This window comes from Dysidea avara, chromosome 5, assembly GCF_963678975.1.
Source record: "Dysidea avara chromosome 5, odDysAvar1.4, whole genome shotgun sequence".
Classification (NCBI taxonomy): Eukaryota; Metazoa; Porifera; class Demospongiae; order Dictyoceratida; family Dysideidae; genus Dysidea; species Dysidea avara.
The window spans coordinates 14,470,113-14,485,435 of NC_089276.1; the positions used below are offsets into that span (position 1 = coordinate 14,470,113).

The 15,323-nt window shown below is 36.7% G+C and overlaps 1 protein-coding gene across 1 annotated transcript in view; it reads left to right on the plus strand.

The window, feature by feature from the left end:
• Positions 1-1,257: 1,257 nt before the first annotated feature.
• The window catches only part of LOC136255028 (uncharacterized), a 41,732-nt gene continuing 27,666 nt past the window's right edge, over positions 1,258-15,323 (plus strand). Inside the window, exons 1-2 of the mRNA XM_066047749.1 lie at positions 1,258-13,769; positions 14,181-14,318. Coding sequence (XP_065903821.1) covers positions 1,258-13,769; positions 14,181-14,318 — 12,650 coding nt within the window. The remainder of the gene's footprint in view (positions 13,770-14,180; positions 14,319-15,323) is intronic.

Sequence of the window (15,323 nt, forward strand, 5' to 3'; positions counted from 1 at the left end):
ACAACTGTGACAGTACCTATTCCACATATAGTGAGGACACAGGGAGTGTCATTACGTTGGGGACAAACTCAACATTCTGGTTCATCACAAGACACTTGGTTCATAGACAATGTTGGAGTGTACTCTCCAGATCAGTGTCCACCTTTAATGTACCAATCATTGGTGCCAGATGTTCCTTCTCTGAATCCTTCAAGAAAGTTATCATGTAACTATTATTCTGACAATTTTAATAATGGATCATTTAAAACTTTACTTTGGTTGGAAGTGAGTGGAGTGAGAATCTCAACAACACCTTGTAGCTTGTCATCAACTCATCATTACGCAGCAGAATTCTTTTCTCCAACAGCAAGGCAGTTAATAACGCATTTCCTTGACTTAAGGGGAGTAAAGTCAATCAGTTTTTATTTAAAATCAGGTTACCATACTAATGGATGTCAGCAACCCAGTAGCAATGAAGGTATCTACATAGTTTACCGAGCTACCGTTAGTGATGCTTGGCATACTCTTGAATACTTTGATCCCAGTTGTTGTAGCAGTGGTAAAACCATAACATTATCCCTTCCAGTGATGGCAAAAGTTAGATCAGTTCAGTTGGGCTGGTTGCAAACTAACCATGATTTGTATAGGACTAATTATGACCACTGGGTACTGGATGATGTTGAGATTGGGGAAAATATAGATGTTATCTTGTACAAAGATTTATTCACAACTAGTTTAAGTCCAATGTTATGGTCATCAGTTGTTGGTGGTAGGGTAACCACACCTCCTTGTGGTGCAGTGGATGTTGGTAACTGTTTATATTTTTCACAAGATGGAACTAGGGAAGCAGTCACACAGTTGTTAGATTTATATCAAGCAGATGGTGTAAGTTTTTATTTAATGACAGCATCTGCTTTTGGTTGTGATGGATTAAACAGTGGAGAAAAAATTGCATTGTTTATTAGAGGTAACTATGGAGAGTGGACTATGTTACAAAGCTTCTCTAATGTTAGCAGCAAATACTTTTATGTCAAGATACCTGAAATGTTCAGAGTATCATATGCACAACTTAGATGGGTACAAAATGTTCCAGCAATTGATGGATATGATGTTTGGGCAATAGATAGTATACAAATACACAGCACATATAACAAAACTGTTTGTTCTACTGCATGTATATCAGATAATTTTCATTCAGGCAATTACAACTCATCAGTTTGGAGTTCTGTCAGAGGAGCACTAGTGATCACACCACCATGTAATACAGGGTTATTAACTATGGCTTTGCATTTTAACCAAAGTGGTATAAGAGAGGCAGTTACACAGCCTCTGGATTTGAGAGGTTTATATGCAATTGGATTCACATTGCAAATGGTGAGATCCAATGAAAGGTGTATAGAAGTTGCATCAGGAGAAAATATTAAAGTGTACTATTCTAATACCACCAGTATTAATAATAATGGTGGTTGGATTGAAATAGCGACCTTCTCTGATGTGATGTTTGTAACAGAAACTACTGCTGAAGTGCTACTTCCTCTCAAAGCTAGAAATCTATCAGTTTCAATACGCATTGCACAACCAATTTATTCAACTAGTGTTTGGTCTTTAGGAAGTTTTGGCATTTATTCTCCTAACCAGTGTCCTCCATTATCAGTCACACAAACAACTACAGTTACACCATCAACACCTACTCTAAATCCTACTCCACCAGTAATTCCACCAGTAACTCCACCAGTAACTCCACACTGTAATTTCTATTGGGATAACTTTGATAATGGTTTAAACTCAAGTACAATATGGTCAACAGTTGAGGGTGTACGTGCTTCACTCTCACCATGTGGTCTTCCATTATCACACCGATATGGTGTAGTATTCTATTCATCCTCAACAAGACAACTAATAACAAATGCTTTAGATTTAAGAGGAGTAGAATTGATTAGCTTTTACCTTATCTCAGGATCTTCTAGTAATGGATGCTCCCAGCCTGATTCCACAGAAGGCATGTACATTGCATATAATCTTGGTAGCACTTCACCTTGGAATACACTAGAATATTTTGCACCAAGTTGTTGTGAATATGGCAAAACTATTACCATTTACATTCCTTTAGAGCTACAAATTTCACCAGTATATTTGAGATGGTCACAGCCAACTCATTCCTCATTTATAAATACTGAAATATGGGTGATTGATGATGTGCAGATTGGGACATTTGTTGAAACTGTACTTTACAATGATGACTTTTCTGGAGGTTATGATCCTGCTGTTTGGGCAATAATTAAAGGAGGAAGCACACGAACACCTCCATGTGGTGTAACCTATTCTGGTAATGCTTTATACTTCTTCAAAGAAGGAGTGAGAATGGCAGTTACCAAGTTGTTGGATTTAAGAGATGCTACAAGTCTCAGTTTCTATATAAGAATTGGTTCCACTACTAGTTCTTGTGAGAATGCAGATATCGGTGAAGACATTGAATTGTCTTATAGGATCAACTACAATAGGTGGACAACACTGCAGATGTACACAGCCACTAATTATAGAGAATCATTTTATGTAGATGTAAGAATTAGTGATGATCTCAAAGTAAACAAAGTTCAACTTCGATTTAGACAACAAGTTTTAGGATCTGATTCATATGATGTGTGGTCAATTGATAATTTTGCTATTGTCAGTAGAGAACAAGAAACAAGATGTTCACTAGCATGTTACTATGACAACTTTAATTCAGGATCATACAATTCGACAATTTGGAATACAGTTAATGGAGGATCAGTTACTATACCACCATGTAGTGATATGTATAATGGTAGATCATTATATTTCAATGGGAATGGAGCATGTGAAGCAGTCACTAACAATCTTAACCTAGAAGGATTGTATGCAATATCCTTCACTTTACAAATTGGTTCTTATCAACATGATTGTGATCACACTGAAGTAGCAGGTGATGTCATCCTTTATTATTCACTAGGCAGTTCAAGTAGGATTGAATTACAGAGGTTCAATGCTACTACCTACGCTAGAGCAACAACAGTAACAGTACCTATTCCACATGTAGCAAAGGCACAAGGAGTGTCACTACATTGGGTGCAAATTCAACTTTCTAACTCCTCACAAAACACCTGGTTCATGGATAATGTTGGAATGTACTCTCCAGATCAGTGTCCACCAATAGCTTACCAAACTACAACACCACATGAGTCATTTCCATTGCTATCTCCAACAGCAAATTTATCATGCAACTATATTTCTGATAATTTTGATTCTGGCGTATTTGAAAATACCATTTGGTCAGCATTAAGTGGTATAAGAATCTCACCAACACCTTGTGGTTTATCATCAATTCATCATTATGCAGTAGAGTTCTATTCATCAACAACAAGACAGTTGTTAACACATTTCCTTGATTTGAGGGAGGCAGAATCCATTAGTTTCTATCTCCAGTCAGGGTACCATACTAATGGATGTTCTGAACCTAGCAGTAATGAAGGTGTTTATGTTGCGTATCGGGTTGAAATTAGTGATACTTGGCACACCCTTGAGTACTATGATCCCAGTTGTTGTAGAAGTGGTAAAACCATAACCTTATACCTTCCAATAGTAGTGCAAGGAGCCTCAGTTCAATTAAGATGGTCACAACCAACTCATTCTTCTTACACAAATCTAGACACATGGGTATTAGATAATGTACAAATTGGGGAAATAATAGACACTATCTTATATGAAGATTCTTTTACTAATAGTTTTAATCCCACACTATGGTCATCAGTTGTTGGTGGAAGGGTAACCACACCTCCTTGTGGTGTAATAGATGTGGGTAACTGTTTATACTTTTCACAAGATGGAACTAGAGAGGCGGTCACAGAGTTTCTAGATTTAAGCCAAGTTGATGGTGTAAGTTTCTATTTAAAGACAACATCTTCTGATGGTTGTGATGGACTGAACAGTTTGGAGAATATTGAAATTTCTATCAGAGCTGGCAATGATAGCTGGACATTGCTAGAGGCATTACAGAATGCCAACAGCTCATACTTTTATGTGAAAATACCTGAAGTATTTAAAGTTACCTTAGCACAACTTCAGTGGAAACAAAATGTTCCAGCAATTGATGGATATGATGTTTGGTCAATAGATAGTATACAAATACACAGCACATATAACAAAACTGTTTGCTCTACTGCATGTATATCAGATAATTTTCATTCAGGCAATTACAACTCATCAGTTTGGAGTTCTATTAGAGGAGCACTAGTGACCACACCACCATGTAATACAGGGTTATTAACTATGGCTTTGCATTTTAACCAAAGTGGTATAAGAGAGGCAGTTACACAGCCTCTGGATTTGAGAGGTTTGTATGCAATTGGATTCACATTGCAAATGGTGAGGTCCAATGAAAGGTGTATAGAAGTTGCATCAGGAGAAAGCATGGAAGTGCATTATTCCACTAATAATGAATATTGGATTAAAATAGCAACTTTCTCTGACGAAATGTTTGCAACAGAAACCACTGTAATGATTCTCCTTCCTCTTGAGGCTAAAAGTCAATCAGTTTCAATACGCATATCACAACCAAGTTATTCAACAAGTGTTTGTTCTTTAGGAAATTTTGGTATTTATTCTCCTAACCAGTGTCCTCCATTATCAGTTACACAAACAGCTACAGTTATACCATCAACACCTACTCCAAATCCTTCTCCATCAGTTGCTCAACATTGTAATTTCTATTGGGATAACTTTGATAATGGTTTAAACTCAAGTACAATATGGTCAACAGTTGAGGGTATACGTGCTTCACTGTCACCATGTGGTCTTCCATCATCACAACGATATGGTGTGGTATTCTATTCATCATCAACAAGACAACTAATAACAAATGCTTTAGATTTAAGAGGAGTAGAATTGATTAGCTTTTACCTTATCTCAGGATCTTCTCGTAATGGATGCTCCCAGCCTGATTCCACAGAAGGCATGTACATTGCATATAGTCTTGGTAGCACTTCACCTTGGAATACACTAGAATATTTTGCACCAAGTTGTTGTGAATATGGCAAAACTATTACCATTTACATTCCTTTAGAGCTACAAATTTCACCAGTATATTTGAGATGGTCACAGCCAACTCATTCTTCATTTATAAATACTGAAATATGGGTGATTGATGATGTTCAGATTGGGACATTTGTTGAAACTGTACTTTACAATGATGACTTTTCTGGAGGTTATGATCCTGCTGTTTGGGCAATAATCAAAGGAGGAAGCATACGAACACCTCCATGTGGTGTAACCTATTCTGGTAATGCTTTATACTTCTTCAAAGAAGGAGTGAGAATGGCAGTTACCAAGTTGTTGGATTTAAGAGATGCTACAAGTCTCAGTTTCTATATAAGAATTGGTTCCACTACTAGTTCTTGTGAGAATGCAGATATTGGTGAAGACATTGAATTGTCTTATAGGATCAACTACAATAGGTGGACAACACTGCAGACATTTACAGCCACTAATTATAGAGAATCATTTTATGTAGATATTAGAATCAGTGATTATCTCAAAGTAAACAAAGTTCAATTTCGTATCAGACAACAAGTTTTAGGATCTGATTCATATGATGTGTGGTCAATTGATAATTTTGTTATTGTCAGTAGAGAACAAGAAACAAGATGTTCACTAGCATGTTACTATGACAACTTTAATTCAGGATCATACAATTCGACAATTTGGAATACAGTTAATGGAGGATCAGTTACCATACCACCATGTAGTGATATGTATAATGATAGATCATTATATTTCAATGGGAATGGAACACGTGAAGCAGTCACTAACAATCTTGACCTAGAAGGATTGTATGCAATATCCTTCACTTTACAAATTGGTTCTTATCAACATGATTGTGATCAAGCTGAAGTAGCAGGTGATGTCATCCTTTATTATTCACTAGGTAGTTCAAGTAGGATTGAATTACAGAGGTTCAATGCTACTACCTATGTTAGAGCAACAACAGTAACAGTACCTATACCACGTATAGCAAGGGCACAAGGAGTGTCACTACATTGGGTTCAAACTCCACTTTCTAATTCATCTCAATATACTTGGTTCATAGACAATGTTGGAGTGTACTCTCCAGATCAGTGTCCACCGATAGCTTACCAAACTATGACATCACATCTGCTATTTCCATCTATATTACAAACAACAAATTTATCATGCAATTATATTTATGATAATTTTGATTCTGGATTCTCCCAGAATACCTTATGGTCTGCATTGAGTGGGGTGAGAATCTCACCAACACCTTGTGGCTTATCACCAACTCATCATTATGCAACAGAATTCTATTCATCAGCAACAAGACAGTTGTTAACACATTTCCTTGATTTGAGGGGGGAAGAATCCATTAGATTCTATCTCCAGTCAGGGTACCATACTAATGGATGTTCTGAACCAAGCAGTAATGAAGGTGTTTATGTTGCATATCGGGTTGACATTAGTGATATTTGGCACACTCTTGAGTACTATGATCCCAATTGTTGTAGAAGTGGTAAAACCATAACCTTATACCTTCCATTAGTAGTGCAAGGGGCCTCAGTTCAATTAAGATGGTCACAACCAACTCATTCTCCTTATACAAATCGTGATGTATGGGTAATGGATGATGTGGAAATTGGAGAAAGAATAGACACTGTCTTGTATGAAGATTCCTTCACTGCTAGTTTTAATCCCACACTATGGTCATCAGTTGTTGGTGGAAGGGTAACCACACCTCCTTGTGGTGTTATAGATGTGGGTAACTGTTTATACTTTTCACAAGATGGAATTAGGGAGGCATTTACACAGTTTCTAGATTTAAGCCAAGTTGATGGTGTAAGTTTCTATTTAAAGACAACATCTTCTGATGGTTGTGATGGACTGAACAGTTTGGAGAATATTGAAATTTCTATCAGAGCTGGCAATGATAGCTGGACATTGTTAGAGGCATTACAGAATGCTAACAGCTCATACGTTTATGTGGAAATACCTGAAGTATTTAAAGTTAACTTAGTACAGCTTCGGTGGAAGCAAAATGTTTTAGCTTTTGATGGATTTGATGTTTGGGCAATAGATAGTGTACAAATACACAGCACATATAGCAAAACTGCTTGCTCTACTGCATGTATATCAGATAATTTTCACTCAGACAATTACAACTCATCAGTTTGGAGTTCTGTCAGAGGAGCACTAGTGACCACACCACCATGTAATACAGGGTTATTAACTATGGCTTTGCATTTTAACCAAAGTGGTATAAGAGAGGCAGTTACACAACCTCTGGATTTGAGAGGTTTGTATGCAATTGGATTCACATTGCAAATGGTGAGATCCAATGAAAGGTGTATAGAAATTGCATCAGGAGAAAGCATGGAAGTGCATTATTCCACTAATAATGAATATTGGATTAAAATAGCAACTTTCTCTGATGAGATGTTTGTAACAGAAACCACTGTAACGATCCTCCTTCCTCTTGAAGCTAAAAGTCAATCAGTTTCAATACGCATATCACAACCAAGTTATTCAACAAGTGTTTGGTCTTTAGGAAATTTTGGTATTTATTCTCCTAACCACTGTCCTCCGTTATCAGTTACACAAACAGCTACAGTTACACCATCAACAACTACTCCAAATCCTTCTCCATCAGTTGCTCAACATTGTAATTTCTATTGGGATAACTTTGATAATGGTTTAAACTCAAGTACAATATGGTCAACAGTTGATGGTGTACGTGCTTCACTCTCACCATGTGGTCTACCATTATCACACCGATATGGTGTGGTATTCTATTCATCCTCAACAAGACAACTAATAACAAATGCTTTAGATTTAAGAGGAGTAGAATTGATTAGCTTTTACCTTATCTCAGGATCTTCTCATAATGGATGCTCCCAGCCTGATTCCACAGAAGGCATGTACATTGCATATAGTCTTGGTAGCACTTCACCTTGGAATACACTAGAATATTTTGCACCAAGTTGTTGTGAATATGGCAAAACTATTACCATTTACATTCCTTTAGAGCTACAAATTTCACCAGTATATTTGAGATGGTCACAGCTAACTCATTCCTCATTTATAAATACTGAAATATGGGTGATTGATGATGTGCAGATTGGGACATTTGTTGAAACTGTACTTTACAATGATGACTTTTCTGGAGGTTATGATCCTGCTGTTTGGGCAATACTTAAAGGAGGAAGCATACGAACACCTCCATGTGGTGTAACCTATTCTGGTAATGCTTTATACTTCTTCAAAGAAGGAGTGAGAATGGCAGTTACCAAGTTGTTGGATTTAAGAGATGCTACAAGTCTCAGTTTCTATATAAGAATTGGTTCCACTACTAGTTCTTGTGAGAATGCAGATATCGGTGAAGACATTGAATTGTCTTATAGGATCAACTACAATAGGTGGACAACACTGCAGACGTACACAGCTACTGATTATAGAGAATCATTTCATGTAGATATTAAAATTAGTGATGATATTCAGGTAGATAAAGTTCAGTTTCGTATCAGACAACAAGTTTTAGGATCTGATTCATATGATGTGTGGTCAATTGATAATTTTGTTATTGTCAGTAGAGAACAAGAAACAAGATGTTCACTAGCATGTTACTATGACAACTTTAATTCAGGATCATACAATTCGACAATTTGGACTACAGTTAATGGAGGATCAGTTACTATACCACCATGTAGTGATATGTATGATGGTAGATCATTATATTTCAATGGGAATGGAACACGTGAAGCAGTCACTAACTATCTTGACCTAGAAGGATTGTATGCAATATCCTTCACTTTACAAATTGGTTCTTATCAACGTGATTGTGATCAAGCTGAAGTAGCAGGTGATGTCATCCTTTATTATTCACTAGGTAGTTCAAGTAGGATTGAATTACAGAGGTTCAATGCTACTACCTATGTTAGAGCAACAACAGTAACAGTACCTATTCCACATATAGCAAGGGCACAAGGAGTGTCACTACATTGGGTGCAAATTCAACTTTCTAACTCCTCACAAAGCACCTGGTTCATGGACAATGTTGGAGTGTACTCTCCAGATCAGTGTCCACCAATAGCTTACCAAACTACAACACCACATGAGTCGTTTCCATTGCTATCTCCAACAGCAAATTTGTCATGCAACTATATTTCTGATAATTTTGATTCTGGCACACTCGAAAATACCATTTGGTCAACATTAAGTGGTATAAGAATCTCACCAACACCTTGTGGTTTATCATCAACTCATCATTATGCAGCTGAATTCTTTTCATCAACAACAAGACAGTTGTTAACACATTTCCTTGATTTGAGGGGGGCAGAATCCATTAGTTTCTATCTCCAGTCAGGGTACCTTACTAATGGATGTTCTGAACCTAGCAGCAATGAAGGTGTTTATGTTGCATATCGGGTTGAAATTAGTGATACTTGGCACACCCTTGAGTACTATGATCCCAGTTGTTGTAGAAGTGGTAAAACCATAACCTTATACCTTCCATTAGTAGTGCAAGGAGCCTCAGTTCAATTAAGATGGTCACAGCCAACTCATTCTTCTTACACAAATCTAGACACATGGGTATTAGATAATGTACAAATTGGGGAAATAATAGACACTATCTTATATGAAGATTCCTTCACTGCTAGTTTTAATCCCACACTATGGTCATCAGTTGTTGGTGGGAGGGTAACCACACCTCCTTGTGGTGTAATAGATGTGGGTAACTGTTTATACTTTTCACAAGATGGGATTAGGGAGGCAGTCACACAGTTTCTAGATTTAAGCCAAGTTGATGGTGTAAGTTTCTATTTAAAGACAACATCTTCTGATGGTTGTGATGGACTGAACAGTTTGGAGAATATTGAAATTTCTATCAGAGCTGGCAATGATAGCTGGACATTGTTAGAGGCATTACAGAATGCTAACAGCTCATACTTTTATGTGGAAATACCTGAAGCATTCAGAGTAAACTTAGTACAGCTTCGGTGGAAGCAAAATGTTTTAGCTATTGATAGATATGATGTTTGGTCAATAGATAGTACACAAATACACAGCACATATAACAAAACTGTTTGCTCTACTGCCTGTATATCAGATAATTTTTATTCAGGCAATTACAACTCATCAATTTGGAGTTCTGTCAGAGGAGCACTAGTAACCATACCACCATGTAATACAGGGGAGTTAGTTATGGCTTTGTACTTTAATCAAAGTGGTACAAGAGAGGCAGTTACACATCCTTTAGATTTAAGAGGCTTGTATGCAATAAGCTTTAGTCTGCAAATAGTGAGATCAAGTGAAAGGTGCACTGAAGTTGCATCAGGAGAAAACGTAGAAGTATACTATGCGACTGATAGTATTGACTGGATTAAAATAGCAACATTCTCTGATGAAATATTTGTAATAGAATCTTCTGTCACAGTACTCCTTCCTTCAGAAGCCAGACGTCAGTTAGTATCGCTGCGTATAACACAACCAAGTTATTCAAATAGTGTTTGGGCTTTAGGAAATGTTGGTATATATTCTCCTAATCAATGTCCTCCTAGTTCAGTTGGTCATACAAGAACAGACGTGCCACCAACACACGTGCCAACTCCATCTGCACCACCATACTGCAATTTCTATTGGGATAACTTTGATAATGGTTTAAACTCAAGTACAATATGGTCAACAGTTGATGGTGTACGCGCTTTACTCTCACCATGTGGTCTTCCATCATCACAACGATATGGTGTGGTATTCTTTTTGTCCTCAACAAGACAACTAATAACAAATGCTTTAGATTTAAGAGGAGTAGAATCAATCAGCTTTTATCTTATCTCAGGATCTTCTAGTAATGGATGCTCCCAGCCTGATTCCACAGAAGGCATATACTTTGCATATAGTCTTGGTAGCACTTCATCGTGGGATACACTAGAATATTTTGCACCGAGTTGTTGTGAATATGGCAAAACTATTACCATTTACATTCCTTTAGAGTTACAAATTTCGCCAGTATATTTGAGATGGTCCCAACCAACCCATTTCCCTTCCACCAATGCTGACTTGTGGGTGATCGATGACGTGCAAATCGGAAAATTTGTTCAAGCTATTTTGTATGCTGATGACTTCTCTAATGGTCATGATTCATCTGTCTGGGCAACAATCAAAGGAGGTAGTATTCAACTACCTCCATGTGGTGCAACCTATTCTGGTGATGCATTATACTTTTTCAAAGAAGGATTAAGAATGGCAGTGACGCAATTGTTGGATTTAAGAGATGCTTCTAGCCTCAGTTTTTATATAAGAATTGGTGATTCCAGTGGTACTTGTGAAGGCGCAGATATTGGTGAAGATATCGAATTGTCTTATAGGATCAATTTCAGTAGATGGACTACACTGCAGACATTTACAGCCACTGATTACAGAGAATCAATTTATGTAGATAGTAAAATTAGCAATGATATTCAAGTAAGCAAAGTTCAATTTCGTATCAGACAACAAGTTTTAGGATCTGATTCATATGATGTGTGGTCAATTGATAATTTTGCTATTGTCAGTAGAGAACAAGAAACAAGATGTTCACTAGCATGTTACTATGACAACTTTAATTCAGGATCATACAATTCGACAATTTGGAATACAGTGAATGGAGGATCAGTTACTATACCACCATGTAGTGATATGTATAATGGTAGATCATTATATTTCAATGAGAACGGAACGCGTGAAGTAATTACCAACAGTCTAGACTTTAAAGGATTGTATGCAATATCCTTCACATTACAAATTGGCTCTTATGATGCTGACTGTGATCAAGCTGAAACAGGAGAAAATGTAATCCTTTTCTTCTCTTTGAATGGTTCTATGTGGAGAGTATTGCAAATATTTAGTCCTGCAGATTACACAAGAGCAACGACAATAACAATATCTATTCCACATACAGCGAGGACACAGACAGTGTCATTACGTTGGACACAAACTCAACATTCTGGTTCATCACAAGACACTTGGTTCATAGACAATGTTGGAGTGTACTCTCCAGATCAGTGTCCACCAGTAGCTTATCAAAATGTGACATCAACCACCATGAGGCAACCAACACCTATACCATCACCTCCTTCTGATCCATGTAATTACTCTACATATAAAGATAATTTTGATTCAGGGGCATATGATAGTGCACTATGGGACTCTGTGGAAGGAGTAACAACTGCATTACAAGCTTGTGGTTCACCATCTAGTAACCATCATGGTATGTTGTTCACTTCCTCAGGAACAAGGAAGATGAGGACTAGACCATTGGATTTAAGGGGAGTAGAGTGGATCAGTTTTTATTTAATTTCTGGCACAGATATTAATTCATGTTCTCAGCCTAGCAATACAGAAGGTATTTATTTTCAATACCGCATTGGTTCTAATGGAGGCTTTGTAAATCTTGAATATTATACCCCAAGTTGTTGTACAGCTGGCAATACTATAAGAATATATCTCCCTACAACTGCTAAAGTAACTTCAGTTGTATTACAGTGGTATCAGCAAAACCATTCACCATATGCAAATGTTGACCAGTGGATTATTGACAACATTCAAATTGGAGAGATATTTAATTTACAGCTGTATTCTGACACATTTGATAGCATATTAGATCCTTCAATATGGTCCTCTATCACAGGAGGTAGTGTTACATTTCCTCCATGTGGAACTACTGATTCTGGTAATGCTGTTTACTTTGGTGGTAGTGGTGTCAGGGAGTTAGTTAGTCGAAATTTAGACTTATTTCAAGCATCAGAACTGTCGTTCTATTTACACATTGGGTCATCAGATGGTGCATGTGAGAATGCTGAACCAGGTGAGGATATTGAAATAGCTTATGCAGTAGATTCTGGGACAACCTGGACCAATTTGGCAGTTTATGATTCTAGTAGATATCAAACTGCACAATACCTGCTGGTAGATTTGCCAGCAGCAGCAAAGCAGGGGAATGTACAGCTTCGCTTTAGACAAACTGTAAGGACTTATCAAGATGAAGATACCTGGTCTATAGACACTTTTTCTGTTAAGGGATCATCACCAGAAATCCAGTGTGCTTACACATGTGTTACAGAGAACTTTGATGATGGTTATTATAATCCTAAATTATGGTTTGGTGTAATAGGAGGCCATGTGACTACTCTTCCCTGTGTATTTGGATCAACTGGTATTAGTTTTAATCAAAATGGTCCCAGAGAGCTATTGTCCCATCTATTAAATCTGACTGATATATATGCCATAAGTTTTGTATTACGCATTGGTTCTTCTACTTTTGATTGTAACAGTTATATAAATGGTGAAACTGTCTCGCTTTCATACAGTTTAAACATTGGAAACAGTTGGAATATGTTGCAAAGATATACAGCTTCTTCATATGCCAGTGCAAAGACTGTTGTTGTATTACTGCCATCAATAGTACAGTCACCAAATGTCATTTTGCAGTGGACACAACAACCATATATGGGTAATGTGTGGTCTGTTGATAGCATTAAAATGTACTCTACCTACAACAACTGTCAAGAACTCTCATCCATTGTAACATCTGTTTCCCAAATACATCCAACTGCAACTAGTAGAACTACATTTTCTTCTTCAATAGAAGTTTCATCTATTATTTCTATCCCTATTACCACTGTTCAGCCACCAACATCTACTTTAATTATTGAACCATCTCCAATTTCATCACCAGTACAAGAGGGTTGCTTTGAAACATTTGATCCACTCAATAATGAAGTATACAAGTATGTTGTCACAGTACTATTATGTGACTGTTAGTACATGTGCATATATTATATTATTAATGTGATCAAATCAGATTTATTATAAACAATATGTGTCACCAAAATAATGTTGTTCAGAATCAATGAAGATTTCTATTCGTGATTCAAGTTTTTATATATCCTTGACCATTGCAAATACCATGGATGTATTTATAGATGAAGAAAGTTAAATGAATATCTTTGTATAACTGTAACCAGTAAAAAAAGTACCCAATAATTATGAATGTTCTTTGGTTCATATCTGATGCATGGCTGTCAGCAAACATTAGCTCACAATCATTTGTTATATATTAACTTGCATGTGTTGTATTGTACATTGAAGCTTGTCAATGAATAGGTTAACTACTGTACTCAATGAAATGTTTTTTTTAGCCCTACATTATGGAACTTGCTGATTGGAGTAAATGTTGCAGTTAATCCATGCAGAATTAGGACAGATGACGTTTTATTGTTTTATGGATTCGCAGCTCGTCAAGCTCTTACTGAGTATTTGAATTTAACAAGTGTCAGGTCAGTTTTTAACTATTTATACTTTCAGCTGGGATCTGAAACCAAAAACAGCTACTATACAATAGTATAGTACTGTACCCTCAAAATTAGACAGCACCCCCAATTGCAAAATGCTGCCATAAAGATCAGAAATACTATACATGACAAAAATACTTCCACAGAAATTAATATGCAGTATCTACAGTAACATTAAATCCAAAAATTAGAAGATATTCACAGAAACTCCAATGCTGAATTTTTAGAATTGGCTAAATGCAGTTTTTGGTCTGCCTGCTAGCCTTCCAGATCACTATTGAAATGTTACAGACTAAAAAATGCAGCACTCAACCTACGCATTATACAGCAATAACAAGCTCACTTCTGACATGTGCCTTTTAGGGTCCAATAAACATTCACTTTCTGTCCTTTGCCTTTACATTTCATCTCTAATTCTTCTCATTGCCATCTTCTTTATGCAAACTAACCACATTGGGGTATTAATTGTATTGTATCTACTCTTTTCTTATAGGCTCGTATGTATAACTGATATAGGCATTGCAGAATTATGCATAGGAGTGGATAGCTCTATATATGCAAAGGTGTTCCATTTCATTACAAAGAACTGAGCAGCATGACCATATATACTCATTACACTGTGCAAAAATGTGTTTCCTGGTTTTTCGTACACAGTGAATTGTGGCATTTCCTTAAATGCTTTGTCAGGAATGTGCAAAATTCCTAATTTGATGGAAATGGAATTGTGTAAGAAATTGTCATGATTAATTTACATTTTGGTTATTTTTACAATAGAATGTGCCAAATTCCATTCAGGAAATGTACATAAATTATGACAATTTTTGTGATAAACACATTTCTTGAAAATTTTATTGAAGTTGCAGTATAGAAATATCATGGAAACAATATCTTTTTGTGCAGTGTTAGTAATTTATCACATAGGCGGATCTGAGGGGGGCCAAGGGGTGCTGTGCCCCTCCTGGCCCTTCTCTTGCCCTGCTTTGACCTACA